The sequence below is a fragment of the Podarcis pityusensis genome (assembly GCF_964106645.2).
Source record: "Podarcis pityusensis genome assembly, chromosome: 8".
In the NCBI taxonomy this organism is placed as follows: Eukaryota; Metazoa; Chordata; class Lepidosauria; order Squamata; family Lacertidae; genus Podarcis; species Podarcis pityusensis.
In genome coordinates, this window is record NC_138033.1 from 39,335,734 (window position 1) to 39,359,346 (window position 23,613).

Below are 23,613 nucleotides of genomic sequence, written 5' to 3' on the forward strand. Positions count from 1 at the left end.
GAGGTGAGTGGGGCTGAGAGACTTCACAATAGATGGCTGTTTTGGGACAGGAGCTGGGGAACTGGAAACACCACCAGGGTTGGTTCTGTGCATGAGAGGCTCACACAGAGCAACACATGTAAAAGAAATCTGGGGACACAAATTTGGCATGGGTTTTGCAAGTGCAATGGACACATTTTTTAAAGCTGCAATTTTCCTTCTGGGGATATCTTGTTATCTATATATTTACTATACTTAACAGCAATGCTAGTTAAGTGTAGAAGATTAACAGCCCTTTTGCCACAATGCAGTACTCCCCAAGGGAACGCAGCATATAAAAACCTGCTCTCTGCTGGAATGGGTGTGAAAATGAGTTATTATGGAGCTTGCTCAGCAGATCTGAAGGAAAATATATCTGTATAAGGGAGAGAAAAGTAATCAGCCAAGGTGAATACAATTTGAAGGGTTATTGTATTCCTCATTCTCCCAGAGTAGAGTCTCGTCTTTCTGGGGGAAAGTGCAATACAGGGTGGTTGCATGTCCTGCTTTGCAGGGGATAGACATTTCTCTGAAGGGCTGGCCAGCAAGGCTATGCACGGGATTTGGCCAAGGCTCAAATCTTAAGACAAATCAGGTCTATTCAGAGGGATCCAGGCATTGCTCGAGTTGGCTCAGTCTAATGAAAAACAGGTTGACATTCTCATCTGCTGTTGTTTGTGAGCGCCCAAACCAATTCTGCAAGGAAATGAAAAATAGAGTAGTATACAAACACATTGAAACAAGCGCTTGTGATAAAATCAAGTTTTAGCAGCCTAGCAGTTTTCCTTTTGAAGTCTATGGGCAGATGGTGAGAATTTTCAGAGGCATAATGAGGACATTATAAAGTTAGCCACCCCACAGTTTTCTGGTGGAATTTTAAGAGCAGAAATTCTTAGCAGAATCGAGAATAACCGAACACACCAGCCAACAGGAGACACTTTCAACTCAACACAAGCTTATCAAGTGGCTCAATCATCATGAGGATAGTTTGGGCTCACAGAAGTGTGAAATCTTTAGATCTTAGGCGCCATTTTCAAAAAGTGCTTCAGCATAGCATTTAAATAGCTGACATATGTTGTCCGGTCACAGAATCACAAAGCCAAAGGAACACAAAGCCCTTTGGCTCAGTTTGGTCTTGGCAAATCTAGCTATTTTGGCTCCAAGTATGAAAAATATATTTCCACACCCCAACCCCCATAATTTGATGTAATTTGATTGGTGTATTCCAAAGTCACCCTATTCCTACCTCTGACAGAAACTGCCTGACCTCTGTGCCAAGGTCATATTACCTCACTCTGCAGGGTGTGTGTGTGTGTGTGTGTGTGTGTGTGATGGAAGCAGATTTGCAGACAATACACTATGCATGCTACCATGCTCATTCAAACTTCAAGTCCTCAAATATTCCCATATTGTTGTCTTCCATCAGTATCCCCAGGTCAGACTGCTTTGTCTGCAGCCTGATCCTCCATCAGCTGCCTCATTTGCTGGCGGCCTGTCACACTCCACCTTCCCCAGAGGTTGGTGTGCGAAGGGCCCTGGCCACTGCTCACCCCTCCTTGGCAAACTTCTCACCTTCTATAAGAACTGTGAGCTTGATTGGGCAGAAATAGTCTCTCCTCCAAATAAACACTGGCAATTTCCACTGATTTCTGTTTTCTTCAGAATTCTCCAACCTCCTTACTAAGTGCTGTGCAGCACTAATGCTATTCTGGGAGTTTTTCTCCATTGCTGCTCACCAAAGAGGCCACCCCTCCACCTTTCTGGCATTAAGGCAAGCAGATGGCTCCAGCTGCAGTATAATTACTGCTTTAGACAAAGTCCACTGGCTCCACAGCACTCTTCAATTATTCAGTGGTCCACCATCTCAGCCACGGTCATAAATATAATGGGAAGCCATCAAAAGTCACCAGGTTGCTCTCTCCCTTGTTTTCAGGCCATCTTATGGCAAACCTGCTTTTGACAATCCATTAGTCCCCTAGACTTACGGGAGCCGCCCTTCCCCAAGATGTCTTGCTTTGCCGTTTTTTTAGAGTTTCTTATTGAAGATGTGAGACATCAGCAGGAAAGCTTCTTTCCAGTCATGAAAGCAATTAAGAGAACTGCATGGGTTACATTAAGACCAAGTATTTCTTATTCAATAGAGCCTTAAAAAAAATAATTAACAGAAATGCCCTATTTTTAGATCTTCCTCCTACAAGTAAGAAAGGACTTGCAAAGTGAGCTTAAGCCTAATAAATTGTAGTTTGGCTACAAAGTTAACTCTGATCTCTCCCAAGGCCACTTTCAGCCGCACACAACACAGGAAGGAAACAGCCACAAAGTTTTAATACGAACATTGTCATTACCGTAGTTGTTTCCCAAAGAACGTGCAAGTTATTATAGCAGGATATATATTCTGGGACATTGTTTTGGAATCGGGAGTAGTAATACTAAGGGGTGTGAAATCCTTTCTCTTCTCAATATTTGCATATGGTCAAAATCCTGACTCTGGCTTCCCCTCTCCCCACCTCCTCCCTCCTAATCCCTTTTTCCTTTTGTGTCGTGTCTTTTAGATTATACGCCTGAGGGCGGGGACTGTCTTATCACTATCAGCCACTCTGGGAACCTTTCATGGCTGAAGAACATATAAAATAAATAAATAATCATGAAGCCCAAGTTGCTTTTCTCCCCGCAGAAGTAAATAAATAGGTCCCCAGATCTTGGGAACAATTATTTTGAGCAAACACATAGTGCATGGTGGGAAGAATTCAGCAGCCAGCCACCCACCACCTGCCACTCCTTTGCTCTGAACAGCAGCCTCCTACAGCTGCTTTTCAATAATACAAAACCTGCCACTGGATACTTTATGGATTTTCCACATAACATCTAGTTCGGTCCTTAGAATTTTGAACATGACTTACATTTTCCTCCTGCAGGAGTGAAGAGTTATAGCTGAGAGAACATCAGTTTTCAAGGAGGGAACCAGAGTGATATGCCATGCTTAATGACTTGAAAAGATTTCCCTATAACATTACCTGTCATTTACATTATTTAACAAAATTTCTATTATCACTTGATAAGGAAACCTCTCAGCTGTTCACAAAAATATAACATGTAATTTAAAAATTATGTTGATGAAAACAGTTAAAACAAGTATTTAAAAATATTCAAAAGATAATTAAATCAACTGTAGCTAAAAAAAAAAAAAGGGCCCTGCAGGCCTCTCTACCTGGCCCTCGAGACTCTCCTCAGGCCACACCCCCTCTACACATGCCATGTCACCAGCCCTACTTTGCACCCTTTGCAAGTGTTTGTGCCTGGCTGGAATATGTCCTTGAACCCTCACAATGAAGAAAGAGGGTACTGTTCAGCATTGCTGCCCAGGTCTGTGTTGCAGCTATGCCCCAAGGGGCTTCAGACAGGTTGCAATACAATTATCAAACTTTTTAGGCAAAAGAAGAGATGATTTCTGACCATTTACTCAGTATAAACTGAAACATCATCTGATGCTGTTCACCAGCTCATCCTTTGAAACACCATTTCTAGCCTTGCACTGGAAAAATGCACAGATGGCAACACAGAAGTACCGTATACTGAACAATCATGACTTGGCTTCCACAACTTTCAGGCAGATTTTATTTAAACGCCACCATTTATGAGTAAACACAACAGTTGGGACAGTTTTAAGGCATCAGTGGTCCAGGCCCAAGATGAAATAGAACTTTATACATGGAAGAGAACTGATTATTATTATTTTAACAATTTTCTGAGCTTTCTGCTTCACCTACCAGTTGGACGCGACAGCAGCAGATCTCCCTAAATCAGAAAGTAATTACATTCCCACACTTTGTTTAGCTTGTATACTTTAGTGCCTAATTACCAGAGATAGTTTACGAGCTTCCCCCACAGAAAATAATTGCCACATGTCTCCTTAAAAGAAACAAGCTATCAGCGTTCTTTTCAAGACACAAAGTATAAACACCAATTAAAATGGGTTATACAAGAACTTCACAAGTAAAACAGGCCTATAGCAAAAATGTTAATAAAACGAATCCAGTATGCCACATTTAGAACCTTGCACCTGCATTTGCTCTAAAAGTTTCTTTAAAAAAAATAAAGTGTGTGGGGATTACAACTAATAGCGTCTGGAGCGGATTTTCCTTCTAATAGATTAGTTTAGCCTATTTGGTTGGCAATTGAGGAAGCAGGGCTAGAAACACATCTGCACTCAAGGGCATATCAGAGTTTTCCTTTGAAATGAAAAGCAATTTATTTCTTCAAGAATAGGAGAGACCAGAAGGGGGAAAACACATTACACAAACTTTAATGAAAGTCACTCTACACAGAAAGCCTGCTTCTGAGGAATAAGTAGCCAAAGGAACTTAAAGCAGAACATATTCTTGGCCTTCATTTCCATCTCTCTCCACCTCACAAGGAACTTGTTCTATCTCCACTGACAGAGGCAGCAAGCCTCTGAAACTCAGTCACCGGGAATCACAAGTAGGTCAGATCTTGCTCGCAGGTTGTCCAGGGACATCTGGTTGGCCCTGCAGGGACAAGCTGGAGAAGGCAGCACCAACAGGCTTCTGCCATGGCCATTGGATGGTGGGAGGACACCTGAATGGTGCCTGAGGCTTCATAAAATATTGAGAAACTAAGCTTGAAAACACCAGTTGCTGGGGTTTTCATCCTGCGACCTGAGGAGGATACACCTTGCTTAAGGGGCTCACCTTTGCCTTGAGGTATATTGCCAGTCTGCATGCCATCTTATTCTCACACAGGCTTAAAGTTACCGACTATGCACTCACACTATTCATCTTGCAGGCTTCTGACTTGTGTCAGTAAAGAGTCCATTGTAGACATGGAGTTCATTGGATTATACACTCTTAGGTTGCAATCCTAAGGCTTAGTGGTGGTGAGAAATTGAAGGCCATTTCCTCACCTTATCCAGTGCCCTGCCAGACTCTGGCTGCCATGGCAGAAGTGAGAGTGGAGGTGCACTCTTTCACTCCTTTGTATTTTTTCATTAAAAAAACCTATTTCCCTCTATCATCTGGGCTGGTATAATTCAACCCCCCGTTTTCATGCGCACTGGGGGACCAGAAAAGCATCAGTTCTCCACATTTCCTTGAACAGGAATTACCCCCAAAATAAAGAAGTCACACACTCCATGAATCCAGCTTTGACCCACTCAGAACTTTAGCAGCTACAGATGCATTGTATATATATGACATAATGAACACTCACCCGTTTGGTGTAATCCATGGCCTTCAGAATGGAGAGGTTGAGGGTCTCCAGGGAAGCCAGAACATCTTCATAATCTCCCATGTGGTCGGTAAAATAATCTGGACCCCGAGGATATTGCAGAATTAAAGGAAAAGGGAGAAAAAATAAAGGATAACATTTTAATCATACTTGCTTGCCTCAAGGTAAATGTCCAAATTGAAAACTTGCTGTTTCAAAGTGTACTGGCCAGGAAATACTCCAACTTCTAAAAACACTGCACTCCATCATGTTTAGTAGGTGAAAGGGGTTCAAATCATAGAGCTGGGCAGCGGTGACGGGCTTGGAGGAAATGCAATGCTAGTCCCAACAGGTGGTTGTCCAGCCTCTGATTGAAGACCTATTCAAAGGGTTGTTAATAGTTGAAGGCAAGTTCTTACTGTGCTGCTACATTTATTTTTGAGGGATAATTTGCATGACCTTTTCTGTACACCAAGATAGTAGTTGAAGAGATTTTTTGTGTGGCTGGGCCAGAACACCATTAAGCTGAAATGTGCAGAGGAAAGAGGGAGACCACAACCATTTGTCACCCCCTAACACGTTTGCATCATCTCCTGCCTGTGCTTCCTCTCTTTTGACAGCCCCAGATTAGTCCATGTGGACCTGACTCAAGGTGATCCAGGACTGCTGTGACCTAGTTCAGGCAAATCCCAGATCAGCCTGAGTCATGCTGATTTCGTTCAGGACCTGAAATTTGTCTAGACCAAATACACAGCCCTTGAAAATATCTGTAAGTGAAACAATCCAATAAAATAGTCCTATTAGTTGTAGTACCAAACAACTGGATGGTACTAGGTTTAGGAAGGCAGATCTTGATGTCATGGACTGGCTAGATGCAGAGGAGATGTGGGAGGCACCAGTTGGTGAACCCCTAAGGAAAACCCCAGGGAAAGAAGGCTCAGAGTGAGGGGATTGGTGGTGGGATGACAGGAGAAGAGGAAGGAGGTGTGGTGGAAGCTGAAGTGATAACAGGGTTTAGTGAGCAGGGAAAGTCTGTGGCAGAGGGCAGTTCAGAGCCAGAAGCAGAGGCTTGTGAGGAGGGGAGCCAAGAGACTGATATGAGTTAGGCTGGTGAAGAAACCAGGATGTCTACCCCTCCTGCTGTGACCAGTTCCCCTCCCTGCCCCGGTCTCCCAGGACCAGAAGAGGTATGAAGAGGGAGGAGCAGAGACAGACATGGCGATGGAGTCTTAGATTGCTTGGGAAGTACCCAGGGGAGGTGGGGATCTTCAGCCCCCACAACTGCCTCAAAGGGGCAAGATCTACCGGGGTGTGTTGCTGTACTCACTAGGCGTGGCCTCCTGAGCTTACCATGTTTCCTTGAATAAAGAGTTAATTTCATTGACACAGTGTGATTTATTGCTGACCTGCCTCTGATTCCCGCTCCTGACACTTAGCTATGAACCTCCACCCACAGATCTAGATTTAACTAAGTTTTCCGTCTTTATTTTTTTTTAAGTGCAGCAATTGGTGCTACCACAATCTCTATTAGAAAAGAAGCAGCAATTCATATTGAATTGACATTTCTTACAGAACTCTCCTATAAATAACCTCAAAAGACAGTCCATTAATTAGCTTCCCTTGGCTTAATTAAAATGCCATATATCTCTCTGAACAGCATGCAGGATGAAGGGAGCGATAGCAACTGCTGGAAGAGCAGTGAGGAGTCCTCCTTCCACTGTGATCCACAGCGGCTTGAGCCTGATTTAAAAAAACCCAGCCACCTAATTTCCAGCAGCTGCAGATATTTCCTCACCATACAAGGGAGTGAAAAATAAATAAATAAATCACTTTGCAGAGTTGGCTTTTAGAAGTGAGGAATGGAAGAAGTAAATCCTTTTCTGGAGATGATAAAGCAAAACTTGTCACACAGTCCATAAAACCTGAGCAGGAGAAAAATACGATTGCGATTTTGGCAAGGACTGGCACTGAAAAGCTGCACATGTAAAACAGGATTAAATTGTAATTTTGATTAAAAAGCCTTTGCAAACACAAGAGAGAGATTTCACCTGGACCAACAGGAGATTTGAGGCACTTGCAAATACCTGCTGAGGGTAAGCCTAACGCAAGCCTGCTTGCTGGACGCTAGAAGGTTGGTTTATTTATGCCGTGGCCTTTCAACTGAGAGATTCTCAAGATGACTTAGAAGAGGTTGCAATAGTTAGGGGGGCCACCAATGTGACACATGTAGGCACAGTGTTGCCCTTGAAGTCTTCCCCCAGCAGCAACAAAGCCTCTCAGCTCCCGTCCCATTCAGGGGCCTCTTAGAGCTGAAGGAGGAAGTTGGAAGAGTGATGCTAAGAGAACATGCACAGCAGTGTGCATTCTAGACAGGGATGGGCAAATCCCTGAATTCTCTCTCTCTCTTTCTCATTTCCTCATTTCTCCAGTCTTAAGTTCAGTTCTCCACATTTCCATGTCAGCGTATCTTTTTATTTTAAAAAGTCCTTATGAAAATGAATCAGCATGTTAGTGTGGATTTCACTAATCTACGCATTTATATCTCTGCTTACCATATGAATTTTTGCACATATTCCTCAGTGAGAGAAGTGCATTGCAAAATTTGGGAGGATTGCAGACGGTGTCTGCGTTTCAGTTTGTGCATTGTTTCATGGAATGCAATTAGGCAGCTTCATCTTTAAATGAGAACTTAATCTAACTCCTTTTCCATCCCTAGCTGGAAAACAACAGCTGAACAGGGGTTACGTGTGTTGAGATATTGGTAAGACGAGTTTAATCCTGAGTGGGCTATGTGATCCCTAGGTCACTGTAGGTGCAATTACTATCAAGTGCAGGTAAGCATTTGCCAGATGTTTCTGTTGTGCCTTTGGGCCAAGAGTTTATTTTTAGCAAAGTACATAAACATCTGAAGATAAAATATGTATCCACTACCTCTCTCAACTTGATCTCAATCTCGATGTCCTAGTTAAGAGAATTGTCTAGCAACATTAATTTCCCCATTTCTGTTTCCTACCTCGGTGTAACAGTCTGAGAAGTACAATCTAATCTACTTGTGACTTGGGGTTTGGGGTTTGACAAGCACTCTGTCTGTTGACCGAAAGCCTCCATGTGTCACAAAGACAAGCAGGCCAGCCTCACCCCTGAGATGTGAGTCTTACATGACCCCCATTCATAGAATCAACCAACTTATGAAAGGGCTGTGTGTGAATGGAATTGACTAATGGGGTGCCCAAAGGATTCAGCAACCTGGCCCAACAAGTTCTGCTATTGTATATTCTCTATGCGTTGTGCATAGAGCCCTTTCAAACCCTGGGGAAATAGCATTCCAGTCACATATACAGTGGTACCTCGGGTTAAGTACTTAATTCGTTCCGGAGGTCCGTTCTTAACCTGAAACTGTTCTTAACCTGAAGCACCACTTTAGCTAATGGGGTCTCCTGCTGCCACCGCACCGCCGCTGCACGATTTCTGTTCTCGTCCTGAAGCAAAGTTCTTAACCCAAGGTACTATTTCTAGGTTAGCGGAGTCTGTAACCTGAAGCGTATGTAACCCGACGCACTACTGTACTTTTTATGAGTGTGGAACTCACCAGAACACATTTTCCCTCTTTTCTCAGATATAAGGAGAGGCTTCAGCAAGACGTTAAATCCCTGGCATTTCAAGGTAGAACTGGGAAGGACCCCTGTCAGAAATCATGGAGAGCCACTGCTGTTCAATGTAGGGCAGGGACAGGGAAGCTTCAGCCTGTAGGCCAATCTCAGACCACAGAGGGGGTCAAAATTGGCCTGTGAGGCTATTTCTCAAAAAACATGCCCACCTGCCAATCAACTAGTGTCACTTTGATGAGGGGTACAGACATTCTTCATTGGCTGAATGTCAGCAGGATTTAATCCCTGCTCATCAGCTAATGAGCAGGGGTTCAATTCTACAAAGTCACAAGGCCAGAGAGGGCTCTTATTATTGGATTCATGCCAAGATCCAGAGAAATTCCTTCTCAAGAACAGGATGACACAATCTGGAGCAAACTATGTGAACATACAGAACTGCTGCCATAGGCTGGGAACAGGAACACACAGCTAAAGCCACACACAGGGCTGCTTGAAAGCCATTTTGAAAGCAGCCCTGTGCTGCTCTTTGAAGCTCACTTTTGGAGGTTTAAAGAGCAGTGCAGGGCTGCTTGCAAAAGGGCTTTCAAACAGCTCATACTGTGCTTTGAAATCCCAGCAATCATGGCTTCAGAGCACAGCAGCACCTGATGTCATTGTGATGTCACATTTGGCCTGGAGGGGTCAGGAGATAATGGTCTGGTTTGCCTACTAGGAATGATTCCCCATGCCAGATTTAGGCAAGACAGTGGAACTTCGCAAGTCAAACATAATCCATTCTGAAAGGACGTTTGACTTCCAAAATGTTCGAATTCCAATTGGCTGACAACTAGGCTTTTTGCAGATTGGAAGCCACGTTGGACGTTCAGGTTCCAAGGAATGTTTGAAAACCGAAACACTTACTTCTGGGTTTTTGACGTTTGGAGTTGAAACATTCGGGAATGGAGCGGTTTGAGAACCAAGGTTCCACTGTACTGAGCTAGGCGAAGCACTGGTCTGCCTACCTTATATGGATAAGGCAATTATATATATTTTATTTTTGTCTGGATGAAAACTCAGACACTACAACTGGGGTTGCCTGGATAGGTAGCTCAGTGGTGGAGTATCTGCTTTGCATGTAGAAAGTCCCAGGTTTAATCCCCGGGATTGTCCCGTTAGTGTGGACAACAGTGAGCTAGATAGACAGATGGTTTGATTCAGGATAAGGCAGCTTCCTGTGTTCATTTAGGGCTGAAGTGCTGCTGCTACTGCTGCTGTGCATGTGGGGACACTCTCCTATAGCAGCCCACTTTCTTTTCACTTACCATCAACTAACAAGGATAAAATGTGTGGCCTTGTCTTTGCTGGAGGTACTTGGACAGGGTCTGATCAGCACTGCTGTTAGAAGAAGAGGAGTTTGGATTTGATATCCCGCTTTATCACTACCCTAAGGAGTCTCAAAGCGGCTAACATTCTCCTTTCCCTTCCTCCCCCACAACAAACACTCTGTGAGGTGAGTGGGGCTGAGAGACTTCAAAGAAGTGTGACTAGCCCAAGGTCACCCAGCAGCTGCATGTGGAGGAGAGGAGACGCGAACCCTGTTCACCAGATTACGAGACTACCGCTCTTAACCACTACATCAAACTGGCTCTGCATGCAAAATGTGCTCTGCATGCAAAAGACGCTGGTGGCGCTGTGGGTTAAACCACAGAGCCTAGGATTTGCCGATCAGAAGGTCGGCGGTTCGAATCCCCACGATGGGGTGAGCTCCCGTTGCTCAGTCCCTGCTCCTGCAGTTCGAAAGCACCTCAAAGTGCAAGTAGATAAATAGGTACCACTCCAGCGGGAAGGTAAACTGCATTTCTGTGCGCTGCTCTGGTTCACCAGAAGCACCTTAGTCATGTTGGCCACATGACCCAGAAGCTGTACGCCGGCTCCCTCGGCCAATAAAGCGAGATGAGCGCCGCAACCCCAGAGTCGGCCACGAATGGACCTAATGGTCAGGGGTCCCTTTACCTTTACATAAAAGATCCCAGGCTGGGGGAAGCCCCTATCTAAAATTTGGGGACAATTCAGAGCAACATAGAACGATGGTCTGATTCCATGTAAGGCTGCTTCCTGTGATTAATTTTAAATAAGAAGGTCTCTTTTTAGGCATGGGGTGTAACTCAGCAGTAGAGGACACACTTTGCAAGTACGAGGTTCCAAATTCAATGTCTGGCCTCTCCAGGTACGGTTGGGAAGGACAACTGTCTGAAATGCTGGAGATGCTGCCAATATGTCAGTGAAATACTGAGCCAGATGGATCAATGGTCTTGCTCACTTTCCAATTCTTATTCTTATTAAATATGTACACCACCCTATACCATAGATCTCAGGGCCATTGACTACATACCTAAAAATGTTCCTACTGAACACAGGCATGCCAATGCTGTTATAACCAACAAAGCTGATCGGGGAATTTGCTGAGCTGCCAAAAGATAAGTTACTCACCACATAGTTCCTTCGTATCCACGTTGCTTTGAAATAAAGAAAAGAAAGACAGGAAAGAATAAGAATACACAAAATTAGAAGGAGGGAAAGCGGGAGCATAACTGCAAGAAACTGAGAAAAAGTGGAGCCAGAACAAGTTCACTACCAATGTTCAAAGATGTTATATATTGCTGTTCTCAATAAAACGTACATTTCAAAAGCTACACGCCAGGACTTTCACATCAAGCATTCCTGATCCAATTGTAATTAAATACACTGAATTGCACTTTGCACATAGTGTATTTTGCTTTTGTTGTTGTTAACAAATGAATGCAATGAAAGGTAATTAGTGAATAGTAAAGTCTCATTTATGCAGATCATGGAAGGGACAAATAGTACTTTCAGGGTTATGTTTTAGCTGTGCATTCCCTGCCTTAACACAAATTAAATTCTGCAGACAGAATCACACAACTTGATCATATCTACATAGTTTCTCTCATTTTGCATAATATAGCTATTTTGCTAAATTTATTGGTATATTAGCTAGTCACAATGTGGTCTAAATATAAGGAAGAACTTTTTGATGCTAAGAGCTTTTCAACAGTGGAATGGACAATCTTGGAAGGTAGCAGGCTCTCATTAGAGTTTTTTAAATGGAGGTAGGCTGACCATAATTCAGAGGGTTTTTTAGTTGTGATTCCTGCATTGCAGGTGGTTGGACTGACAATTCTATGTTTTTAAGAATTGTCTGAAATGCCTTATCCAGCTGCCTCCTTGACTTCTGAAATTTCATCAAGCATTGTCCACATCCTTTCAAGTCTCTTTTTGCAACCAGAGGGTGAAAACACACTCTGGAATGCAGAGGCAGTAATGACCTTTAAATGCCTCTTAAAAGCATATATATCTACGCAAGCTTTCCTGGACTCTGCCTCTTAATTTTTCATTCTGTTTTGAACACTGCTGATTTTATCTGTGGAATATGTGTTTTCTGTTTTCCTTACATTTTTGGAAATTTTATTGCTTCTTATCTGTACTTTTAAATGTAAACCACAGAGATCTTTTTATTATTATATTAAACTGTATGTTTTTTTAAAAAATATATTTTTATTGGTTTTTAGCTTACAAAATTATAAAACATACCTCACAGTTTATCACAGATACATTCTTAATTGGACTTCCATCAGCACCTCTGATAATCCTCCATCTTCTTATGCCTTTCTTAACTTAATATTGCCATTAAATCTTTTAACATATCATCTCTCTTTTTCCATTTTTACAGTATTTCTAATATTACTCCTCACAGAACTTCTTGCAAACCTACAAACGTCGTCTGATCATCACAAAGTATGTTTTTAAATGAATAAACTTTTTCTAAAAAAGAAAAGAAAGCTGAGATTCTTAGGAAGCTGGTTTGTGGTTTTTGCTGAATTTCACCTTTGTTTTCCTGCGCTACTGCAGAATTATGTCATATGTGCACCTCTGGGTTATGGGTGCTGCTAAAACAGCATTTGAACTTTGCTCTTATGGCGGTTATACCCTGAGCATGGAGCTGTCCAAGGTCCTATTAAAATCTTGCCTTTGTACTGCTGTAATCATCTCTCAAAAATGAGTCACAATACAGAAATGCCTCTCTGGCTGCACTGCTTTAGAGTTCCTTAGTTCATTTAGTCATTCATTGAGTCATCCTTCATCATCAAGATCTTAAGGTAGCTTATAGCAACTAAACAATAAATACAACAAAACCACATAAGCATTAATGGGAATACTGAAGGCAAACTATTACATTAAAACCACAGCAGCGCATCTGATGTTGAGCAGCATCAAACATTCCCAAACGCTTAAGGAAAAGAGATGCATCTTAAGGCTCCATTGAAAGCTCAGCAGTTTTGACTCCAATCAAAATTCCTGGGGGATTCCTGGCTGAAGCGCCACCACTAAGAAGACCTTACACTGCAAGACCCATGTGTTTCATTTGTCAACCAGGGTCCTTCAGCAGACATTAAGGCTGTGAGTGGCAAGCACCAGAGGGGCATGCCTTCAGGTTTCTGGATCTAAAGTCATAACTACATGATTAACAAGCACTCAAGGAGCTATAGTTTCTGGAATGGACAAATTATTCCAGAAAGGTTGTATGTCTGCCGTTCCTTCTAAACAGCATTGGTCAGAGGCTGAAAGAGGGTTTCCTTAGTTCCACTATACCACTGTCTGACATGTGCAATATATATCCTCTTGTCTTTAATCTGCGCTTCCTCTTGCACCTCTGTCATATGCTCATATATGCAGAACAAACCTTCTATGGATGAGCTAACCAGTCTATTTGTCACTGAGAGCCTTACAGCTTTATTGCAAATGCTGCCGCTGCCCTGTAAGGCAATAAAAAACCAAAACCCTCCTGCCCTAGAATTTTTATTTTACTCATTTTATTTATATGCTAGAGAACTGTTTGATTAACTCAGACTCATTCTTGATTTGACTGATGGGTCAAATTTTAAGTGGATTATGGAGAAAGAATAATTAAAAAGCCTTTCATTGCTGGAATTCTTAAGGCTGCTTCATAAATTCAGAAATAGCTTATGGTGCATTCTTTCAGGCTGCTGGCATGGGGTCAATTCCTAGATGCTTCCCCATGTCAAAAATCCCCAGCAAATGAAAACCTTGCTCATCAGGGAAAGAGGTAGCCTAAATTCCTTCTCTCTATGAGTGGTTGTAGGATTGAAGCCTAAATGTATTTTTTCATAAAGCACAGATTTTTTAAATGTGCTGTCTCTCAAAATATGCATTTTAAAATTAATTTTGTTACATGTTTTTGAGACAAGAACTGTGCTAGAATATTCAGGGAAGTGAGGAAGCTGGCAGATAACCAAGTTCTGATTTTCACATCAGTCTGGAGGTGCTGATAATGTCAACTCATTCACAAAAATCAAATTCCTCAAGTATCTCTAAAGCTAAAGGATTAAAGAAAAAGGCTTAACTGTGACTTGAATGTGCCCAACCCAACAGATTCAAAACCCTTGTGTTTTTTATTTTATTTTATTTTATTAATACCACCCTTCACTCAAATATTTGTTTTGCTGCAAATTAGGCACAACATCTTTGGCTTCAAAAGAAGTACTATAGGGCCTGATTTAGCAGTAAGTTTACAACAGGGAGACAAAATTTCTGGTCTGCGGGCTTACTCTGACCCATAGGCTGTTTTACTCAAACCTAGGTCCTGAGTCCTAGGTCACATATGATGTCAGATGTGAGAAATTTCACATGTTCTCCCTCTCTCTCTTGGAACTCAAGCTGGGCTGCAAAGGAAAAACATTCAGCTGCATTTGTAAAAGAAGAAAGGAAGAATTTAATGTGTACATAGAGAGCACTCCCAATTAGTTTATGTCACCTGATATCATGGTGATGTCAGGTGATTGACAGGTGGGTAGCCTGCCCACTTGCCATAGTGGCCAACATGGGGTGGGTGAGTTTAGGATTCAGCATGCTTGCCAGATCCTGTTCACCACTCCTGGTTTCCAAGATGCAAGTTACAAAGTTTAAAACAATCCAAGTTTTTTAATTGACCAAGCATCTTAAATGCATGCCAGCCTTCCCCAAGTACTCTGCGGGTAGATTTGTCCAACCTGGTGGCCTCCAGATATTGTTAGACTCCAACTCCCATCAGCCCCAGCCAGCATGTGCAATGGCCAGAGGCGATGGGAGCTGGAGTCTAGTAACATCTGGTGGGCCACAAGTTCTTTGCCCTTGATTTAGATGGTCTATCTTCTGACCATACTGAAATATTAGAATCTGAGAACAGAAGGTTCATTGAAATTGCAGTCCCAATCTAGATATTTAGCTGGCCTGTGCATGTTCTGTTTCAAACTGAATTCAAGGTATATTTTTCTCAGAATGAGGCCAACAAACTGCTTCCCTTGGCACTGGATTTTGGATTAGCAGACGTTCCTTATCAGCTAGCTGAGCAGCAAGGCTATTCTCACCCGCCTTTGGATTTTCTTCTCATTTTTAAAATATAGTTTTCATCCTGATAAAGCTTCCAGGATAGTATGTGATTGACAGCACTCTCTTGCTGAATCAATTCCAAGCCATATGTCTCATTCCCCCCCCCCCCCCCACTTTGGCTTAAAACAGGGGTGGCTAACCTGTAGCCTTTCAGATGTAGTTGGACTCTAGTTCTCATGAGCCTCAACCAGCATGACTATGATCTGGAATAGTGGAAGTTGCAGTCCAGCAACACCTGGCAGACCAAAAGGTCAACCATCCATGGCGTGAAAGTTATGTCTTTGGGATCTAGCTAATATTTAATAATCTCTTCTGAGCCTGTTCTGGTTTCCCAAAGCCTGAATTTTTTTGCAGGACTACTGAGAGTTAATTTCCATGAGCATATGTTATTCTCAAACTGATGCCACTGAAATGCTAAACATGCAAAACTTCCTAAATAAAATCTAGCCTACTTTAGCTGAGAACAGTTCAGAGCACATCAGGAGCAAGTAATTGCTTAATCAGAATCCTAACCAAATTTATGAGGAAGACAGTGTAGGCAGAAAACAGAACACTCCTTTCTGAAGAGCAGGAGTAATTGAATGTAGATGCAAGTTAATTAATTGGACTTTTGGTTACAGAATTTCACCTGCAGTTTAGTGTACATTACCAAACTGCATGAAGCAATGGACTTTTCTACTTGGTTTTATGATGGATGGAACCACTAATTTCTGTATGTATAGTGATCATATGTGCAAGAATGCCCTGGAAACACCTGGCTCAGGTGTCAAAGGCCAGGGTAAAGAAGTATGCCTTTGGCATTTGCTAAAGCTGTATAGTAAGCCCTACACATCTCTGTGGGGAGAGAATTCCACGATAAAGGCTGCCACAGAGAATGTCTCCTTCTGGGCCACCACACCCTGAGTTTCTGAGGGTGGTGGAATAACCAAGAGCGCTCACTCTGCTAATCTTATCACCCAGGAGGGTCTGTGGGGAAGGAGGAAATCTTTCAGATATTTGGGGCAAACTAGCAGCCATCATCCAAGGAATACTAGGTTCCATTTGAACCAGTGTCTATAGACTTGGGCTGTGAGCTCTCATGACCAAACAAGAGATCCCATCCAGAAAAACTGAGGAACCTCATATGAACAGGGACTTTAAAACCACACAGGAGCAAAAACTCCACAATGAAGCACCCCTATTGAAAAAAGCTTCTTGGTTCAGAGATAGGTCTGCACCCTTAAAAAAGGAACATTAAACATTAAAGTTTAATATATAAATGTATATTAGGTGTATTAAGTGCATATTAGGCTAGCACTCAGCATGACTACAAATTCACTTTCAGTTTAATCAGCATTCCTGTTAGCATACCTAATTAAAGCATTTACTGAAATCATAACCGTGATTTAATGGAGAGAATTATAAAGACCTTTAGAAAAACACATTGTTAAAAACAACTGTTACATAATTCTGGAGTTCTGTAGCTTCTCAGCAAGGAAAAATATATCCCCAAAGGTCACTGACTGAACCTTGATGTTTCTTCTGAGGATACATACTCTCAGGACCGCACTTCATCAATTAAATTGTGAAATTAAAGTTCCTGTTTCTCAAAGATATTATTATTATTATTATTATTATTATTATTATTATTATTATTAATATCCTGCCCTCCCCAGCCAAAGCTGGGCTCAGAGCAGCTAACAACAGTAAAAATAACACAGTTTACATAAAATCACAATCAATTAATTGAAATACATTCTAAAATCAATTCATTCTAAAATCAATTCAGAGTCAAATTAATGGCAACCATTGGGCTAGAGTTCTATGAGGATTACAGAAGGAGGGGGTCAGACTGTGCCTTGGCCAAAAGCCTGGTGGGATAGCTCTGTCTTGCAGGCCCTGTGGAAAGATGTCAAGTCCCGCAGGGTGCTAGTCTCTTGTGACAGAGCATTCCACCAGATGGGGGCCCTGGCTCTGGTTGAGGCCAGCCTAACCTCCCTGTGGCCCAGGATCTCCAATATGTTTTTATTTGAATACCATAAGGTCCTCCATGTGACATACCAGGAGAGGTGGTCCCGTAGGTATGAGGGTCCTAGGCCATATAGGGTTTTAAATATCCTCCCCTGCCCAACACATTGTACTGTCAAGGTTCAAAAAATTTGGTGTCTATGGCCACATTCACACCATACATTTAAAGCACTATGATGCCACTTTAAACAGTCACAATATTCCCCCCCCAAAGAATCATGGGAACTGTAGTGTGTTAAGAGTGCTGAGATTCTAAACACCACCAGTCCCACCTAGCATGGCCAATGGTCAAGAAGTCATAAGACAGGAGTCATATTCAGCAACAGCAGTAGGGCCAAAAGTTCCCCAGCATTTCAAGACTTAAGTTCTCCATAAATATATTTTCCTAGGCCTTTTCATTCATAAAATTGAACTGTGCTGGATTTTTGTTTTGCTGGTTTTAAAGTAGTTTGAGTATTTGACTCTTGTTTTATGTTATTGTTTTATACTGTTTTGATTTACACCCCCCTTCAATAGCATTTTGTATTAATATTTGAAAACTTCTAACATTGATGGGTAACAAAGGAAGAAGCAAATAAGCAAATAAATAAACAAGCAAGCAAAGAGATGATAGATAGATGATAGGTAGATAGATAGATAGATAGATAGATAGATAGATAGATAGATAGATGATAGATAGATAGAAGCAACCAAGGGAACAGAATGACAATTAAAAACAAAACAAAAAAACTACAAAGATTTTACAAGAGGAAAGCACATCAAAGGCTCTTCTTTAATGTGTGTGAATCTCACATGGATTATGTTCCCACAGGGCTGTTCAAAATGCCAATCATCACCAGACCAGCATCAGCTGAAACTAATTGCTTTCACTGCAATGCCGCCCCCCAAAAACCAGCAACTTCACTACAGCAGCCGCTGCTGTTGCAGGAGGCTGGAGGCTGGTTGCACTTTGCAAAAGAGCCCCTCCATCACTGTTGCTTTCCGTAAGGGATGTCAGAAAATTCCAGCAAAAACAGAAACGGGATGGAAATTAATCTCATGAATATGATTGATATTGTTATTGTTGCTTACAGTCTGCAAATGATGTGTAATGGATTATACCCCCCCCAACACCCCCCCCATTTGTATTGTTTTTCTTTTGTATTGAAATGAATGGGGTTGAATAACTTAATGACAATGTACTCACATAACTTATTTGATTTGCATAATTAAACGCATAAATTATGTAATTTCACCACAGTGCACAGTGAGATGAATAACTGGGCGAAAGACAAGGCTTGCCACACACACACACCCTTATTGTTAACAATCTACTATATACAGTATTTTGGAAATTGCTTTGCTTGCCTGCCTGTTGATTTGTTATCTATGAGTTCAGCCACCTCTTGAGAAATTGTCATTCCTGAGAGGAAGGTGGTGGGCACTGTCCACCATTTTGATTTAAGATGGAGAACTGACACATTCTTTTGGTGTGACTTCACCCTTTGTTTGACTTTGCTTGTCTCTTGAGATACTGTCACCAAACTTGGTACAAGGGTTCCTGAGGTTAGGCAAAAGAAGATGTCACCAGGCACCATTTTGAATCAAGATGGCAGACTGAAATGCCATTTTGCTGTGACTTTGGATATTTTCTGACATAGGTTTGGCCTCCTCTTGATATGTTGTCCCCAAACTTGGCATGAGGGTTCACAAGGAGGGAGTGGTGGTCTTCATCAATGTTTGGATGACACACGCCATTTTTATTAAAGATGGCAGACTAAAATGTGAAAAATAAAACTATGTCCCCCATTATGCTTTGATACATATTGCTTAAGCTCACTAAATAAAGTACAGTGGTACCTTGGGTTAAGAACTTAATTCGTTCTGGAGGTCCGTTCTTAACCTGAAACTGTTCTTAACCTGAAGCACCACTTTAGCTAATGGGGCTGAGGTCCTATTTCTGGGTTAGTGGAGTCTGTAACCTGAAGCGTATGTAACCCGAGGTACCACTGTATTCCAAATTCCCCAGCAAGGCATTATCTTTATTAGGACCAATCAAATAGTAACAGACAAGTGAGCAAGCTTTTGAGTTGCTCCAATCTTTCCATCAGCAGTTGATTGGAGAATTTGAAAGCCAGTACACTATTTTGGTTGGCCTTAATAAAGTATTGCCTGGCTGAGAATGTTTGGACTCCCCTTATGGGCAAACCCAGCTACCTGTGATTTTTGTGTGCACCATTTGATCGCAGTCAGAAATGTATGTTAAAAAATAATAATGTTTCAACCTCTGAAACAATGAAAATTGTGTATAGAATAGTTTATGAGTAGCAAGAGAAAGCTATATGTAAAATAAATGTATCTGTAGGCAAAAGTGGTAGCCAATATTGTGAAACAGTTGCAACATTTGTGCTAGACACCTTAAATTGTCCTGGATTGCATCCAGTTTTGTACTTCCTGAGAACACAAATGGAGAATTTCTCACAGATGGCAGCTTATAGGCTCTTGGTTGATTTTTCCAAACTATGCTAATATTGTTCATCTGGTATAGTTCTTCTACAAGAACATAATCAATGGTGCTCTGCCACAAAGGTTTTTGTTGCTTATATTTTGTTGTTTCAAAATATAAAAAGGCAAATATAAAGTGATAGTTCCAAAAGATAAAAGGTGGTGACTGCATGTTACAGCTGTAGTAACATTTTTTTACACAACTTTAGCCACAGCTTTTGTCTACATATAGGTAATTTTTTCTTTGATATTCATACATCATTTTTAGGCATGGTTTTCGCCCTTTTTGGGACCCCTGTGATTTTTGTTTGTTCCTCTTCCTTATTTGGGGGACCTACTCCTCTCTTTGGCTTTGGGGGGAATGTAACCTATTACCATGTCACATGAAAGAACTGTGTCAGGTGTGTGTTTGCTGTCTGCTCTGTTTGTAGTTTATCATTTACCTTTTTGTAAGAAAGCTCTTTCAGCAACAGAGCCACACCTGTTAAGCAGCCTAGCAGAGCAGCTTAGTTCTAGGAAGTCATTCTGGTTTGATCTAACAAACGAGCTCTGGCAAAGGACCCAAAGCCAATTTGTTCCTCCACTAGGATGATTTTTCTTCCCATTCATGATGGGGGTGGCAGAGGTGGGGAGAGGGCCAGGCCTCTCTCCTATCTCCCACCTGCTGGGTTTATGAAGTGGCAGTTCTGTTATCATAAACCACAGCCTTAGGTTCGCTCTGTTATCTACTCTTGCATCAACTTTCGTTTGCTCAGGCTGTCCGTGGCACACAGCACAGCATTATATCTGCTCCTTTCCTTCTCCTAAGTGTAATGCAAATTGAAGTTTTATAATCTCAGTTAATAGTTGCTCGAGGGTTTCCTTAAATAGTTTCTGTGCCCTCAGGGCCATCTCAAAGCCCAAACCCTATCATTCAAAACCAAGAGTAATTGCATTTTCTTCATTTGAAATGCACAAAACGTTTCACATTATTAAATATACACGACTGGTGGGAGGGAGGGAAGCGTTGACCTGGGGTGGGTGGGGAGTAGCAAACCTCAGATCCCAGGGCCAAACATGGATCTCCAGACCTTTCTTTTTCTGGGTCTCAGGACTCCCACCAAGCTGCTCCTTAGCCTGGCCTCACCACTCACTAGTTTCCCTTTTGCACACACACCCTTGAATGTTTTTGCCCGGCTGGGATGTGCCCTAATAATGCTTGCTGGATGAAGGATGCATGCTAGCATGTGTAGAAGCTAGTCTACCACACAAAGGTAACATTTACATTTGTTGCGCCACCTACTGGCCAAACCGAGCACTGGAAGGGTCTATAGAAGGCGCCACACACCTGGCCAAGGCATATCTGAGGACACAAAATATTGTAAAACAAAATTTATATCCTCCTTCCTCGACTGAAAGCCTTCTAAGCAGTCTACAAAGGCAAACTAAACGATTCATTAAAAATACCAGTAAAAACAAACACCAAAAACAAATGAGCATAAAGTTTAACTGCCAATAAAATAAGCAGCTTAAAAACAATTATACCTTACAAAATGACATGCCTAAATAGCAGTCCTGAGTAGGCTTGCTGAAACAAAAAATAGCTTTTAGCAGGTGTGGAAAATAATGCAGTGGAGGTACCTGCCTAATATCAATACACAGAAAGTTCCCAAGAGTTGGTACCTCCACCACAATGAGTGATCAATTCTGTGCAGGTACAGAAGCGTTATTATTAGGTGGCAGTTGTAAAGTACCACTTCAGTTGCCACTTCAATTGAAGCAGTTGAATGGGCACATATGGACTAGTAAAGTTGTCCCAAGCTGCTGAAGGCTTTATATAGTACAGTGGTACCTTGGTTCTTGAACGGCTTGGTTCCTGAACAAATTGGCTCCTGAATACCAATACCGCAAACCAGTAAGTGTTCTGGTTTGCGTATGTTTTTCAGAAGCTGAACATCCGACACGACTTCCGCTTGAGTTCAGGAAGCTCCAGCAGCCAATCGGAAGCTGTGCCTTGGTTTTCGAACCGTTTTGGGAGTCGAACAGACTCCTGAAACAGATTAAGTTTGAGAACCAAGGTACCACTGTAGTAGTACCACCTTGAATCTGGCCCAATAACAAATTGGCAGCCAGGACAGATCTCTGAGCAGGGGTGCAATATGCTGACAAGATCTCACTCCTGTCAGCATTCTGCACTAACTGCAGTTTCTGGATCAAATGCAGGAAAAGTCTCACATAGTATGCACTGCAGTAATTCATTCTTGAAGTTACCAATGTCTGGTCTATTGCTATCAACCCACCCCAATTAATGAACGGCTACCGCTGATAAAAGGTGCTCCTGGCCACCAAGGCCACTTGGGTCTCCAGTGACCAAGTTGGATCCAGAAGCAGCTCAGGTAGTGAACCAGCTCCTTCAGGGATAGTACAACCTCATTTGGGGCAAGCAATTGGCCAGCTTCTCAGAAATAGAAGCCACTCAGCCACAAGATTCCTCAAAGTCATACTGTTTATTAAGCTTTTCTCCAGATAGTTTGTGTAGGAACAGCACTGACAAGTATTAGAGGCTAGATGACCTTCATAGCATTCTCTGTGTGAAGAATTTCAGCCTGGTTTAGATCTACCAGAGTGTAATGAAGGCAAATGGCATCTCTCAGCTTAGGTTGGAAGTATAGATTTTTCCTTTTGGTGCATCAGGAGTTCATTCCTTTGCAAGCCAATAAAAAATATTTAACTGCATTCAGCTTGTATGCCAGCTTTTCGCTCCTTGCAGGATATATTTTCCCCAGGAGATCAATTCCACTTACGATCAAGCTGAAGGTCAAACTACACTGTGCCTTTGGAGGGTTCTGAAATGAGAAAATGGACCCAAACAGTCCAGAACTTGGGATTAACTCATTGTGGCCTTCAAGAATTTCAGATGGTATTTTACAGATAATGATGGGAAGATTCCTTTGACAGCTACTGTAGAGTCATGGAATAAAGTATTGTGCTAAAGTCCCCATTTAACTGTCAGGTTGGCTAGGCAATCTTAAAGCAACCAGTGTCCTGTTTTAGGGGAAAATAATAATAATAATAATAATAATAATAATAATTATTATTATTATTATTATTATTATTATTATTATTTATCCATCTGGCCAGGCCTCCCTAGGCATACTGGGAGGCTCCCAACAGAATATTAAAAACGCGATAAAACATCAAACATTAAAAACTTCCCTAAATATGTCGTAGTTCAGTAGTAGAGCATCATGCAGGAAGTCCCAGGTTCAATCGTTATCATTTCTAGATAGGAATGGGAGAGACCCCTGCCTGAAACCCAGGAGAGCTGCTGCCAGTCAGTGTAGACATTACTGAGCTAGATGGACCAATCAATGATCCGACTCAGTATAAGCTCCTTATGTTCTTCCAGCTTAGGTTCCCAGGAGAGGGCAGATTGATGGTGGGGCACTCAATAATAGGACAGCAGTGACATGCTGGAGAGCAGGGGCAGAGCAAGGCAAGACCAGCCAAATCCAGTAGACACTGTCAGCTCCCAGCCAGGGTGGCAGGGCAGAGAGGCAGCTTTTCAGCACCTTGGAGAGCATACATTGACTGACACCAGGTGCAGGCTTGACAATGGGCAATGCTGGTTGGGGCTGATACGAACTGTTGTCTAAAACAACTGGAGGGCACCAAGTTGGAAGGCAGACTGCTTTAAACTAATGGTGCAATGAACAGTGCAATCATATACATGTTTATTCAGAAGTAAGCCCCACCATCTTCAACGGGGCTTACTTCCTTGTAAGTGAGGATTGTAGTCTTATAGACCAAGTTACAGTAGATACTTCTGATGTAATTTTCATACTAATCA

At 42.1% G+C, this 23,613-nt stretch overlaps 1 protein-coding gene across 1 annotated transcript in view; it reads right to left on the reverse strand.

Moving 5' to 3' along the window:
* NECAB2 (N-terminal EF-hand calcium binding protein 2) overlaps positions 1-23,613 on the reverse strand; it is a 161,603-nt gene that overhangs the window by 83,430 nt on the left and 54,560 nt on the right. Inside the window, exons 4-5 of the mRNA XM_081015873.1 lie at positions 11,319-11,344; positions 5,245-5,342 (exon numbers count right to left, since the gene is read on the reverse strand). Coding sequence (XP_080871999.1) covers positions 5,245-5,342; positions 11,319-11,344 — 124 coding nt within the window. The remainder of the gene's footprint in view (positions 1-5,244; positions 5,343-11,318; positions 11,345-23,613) is intronic.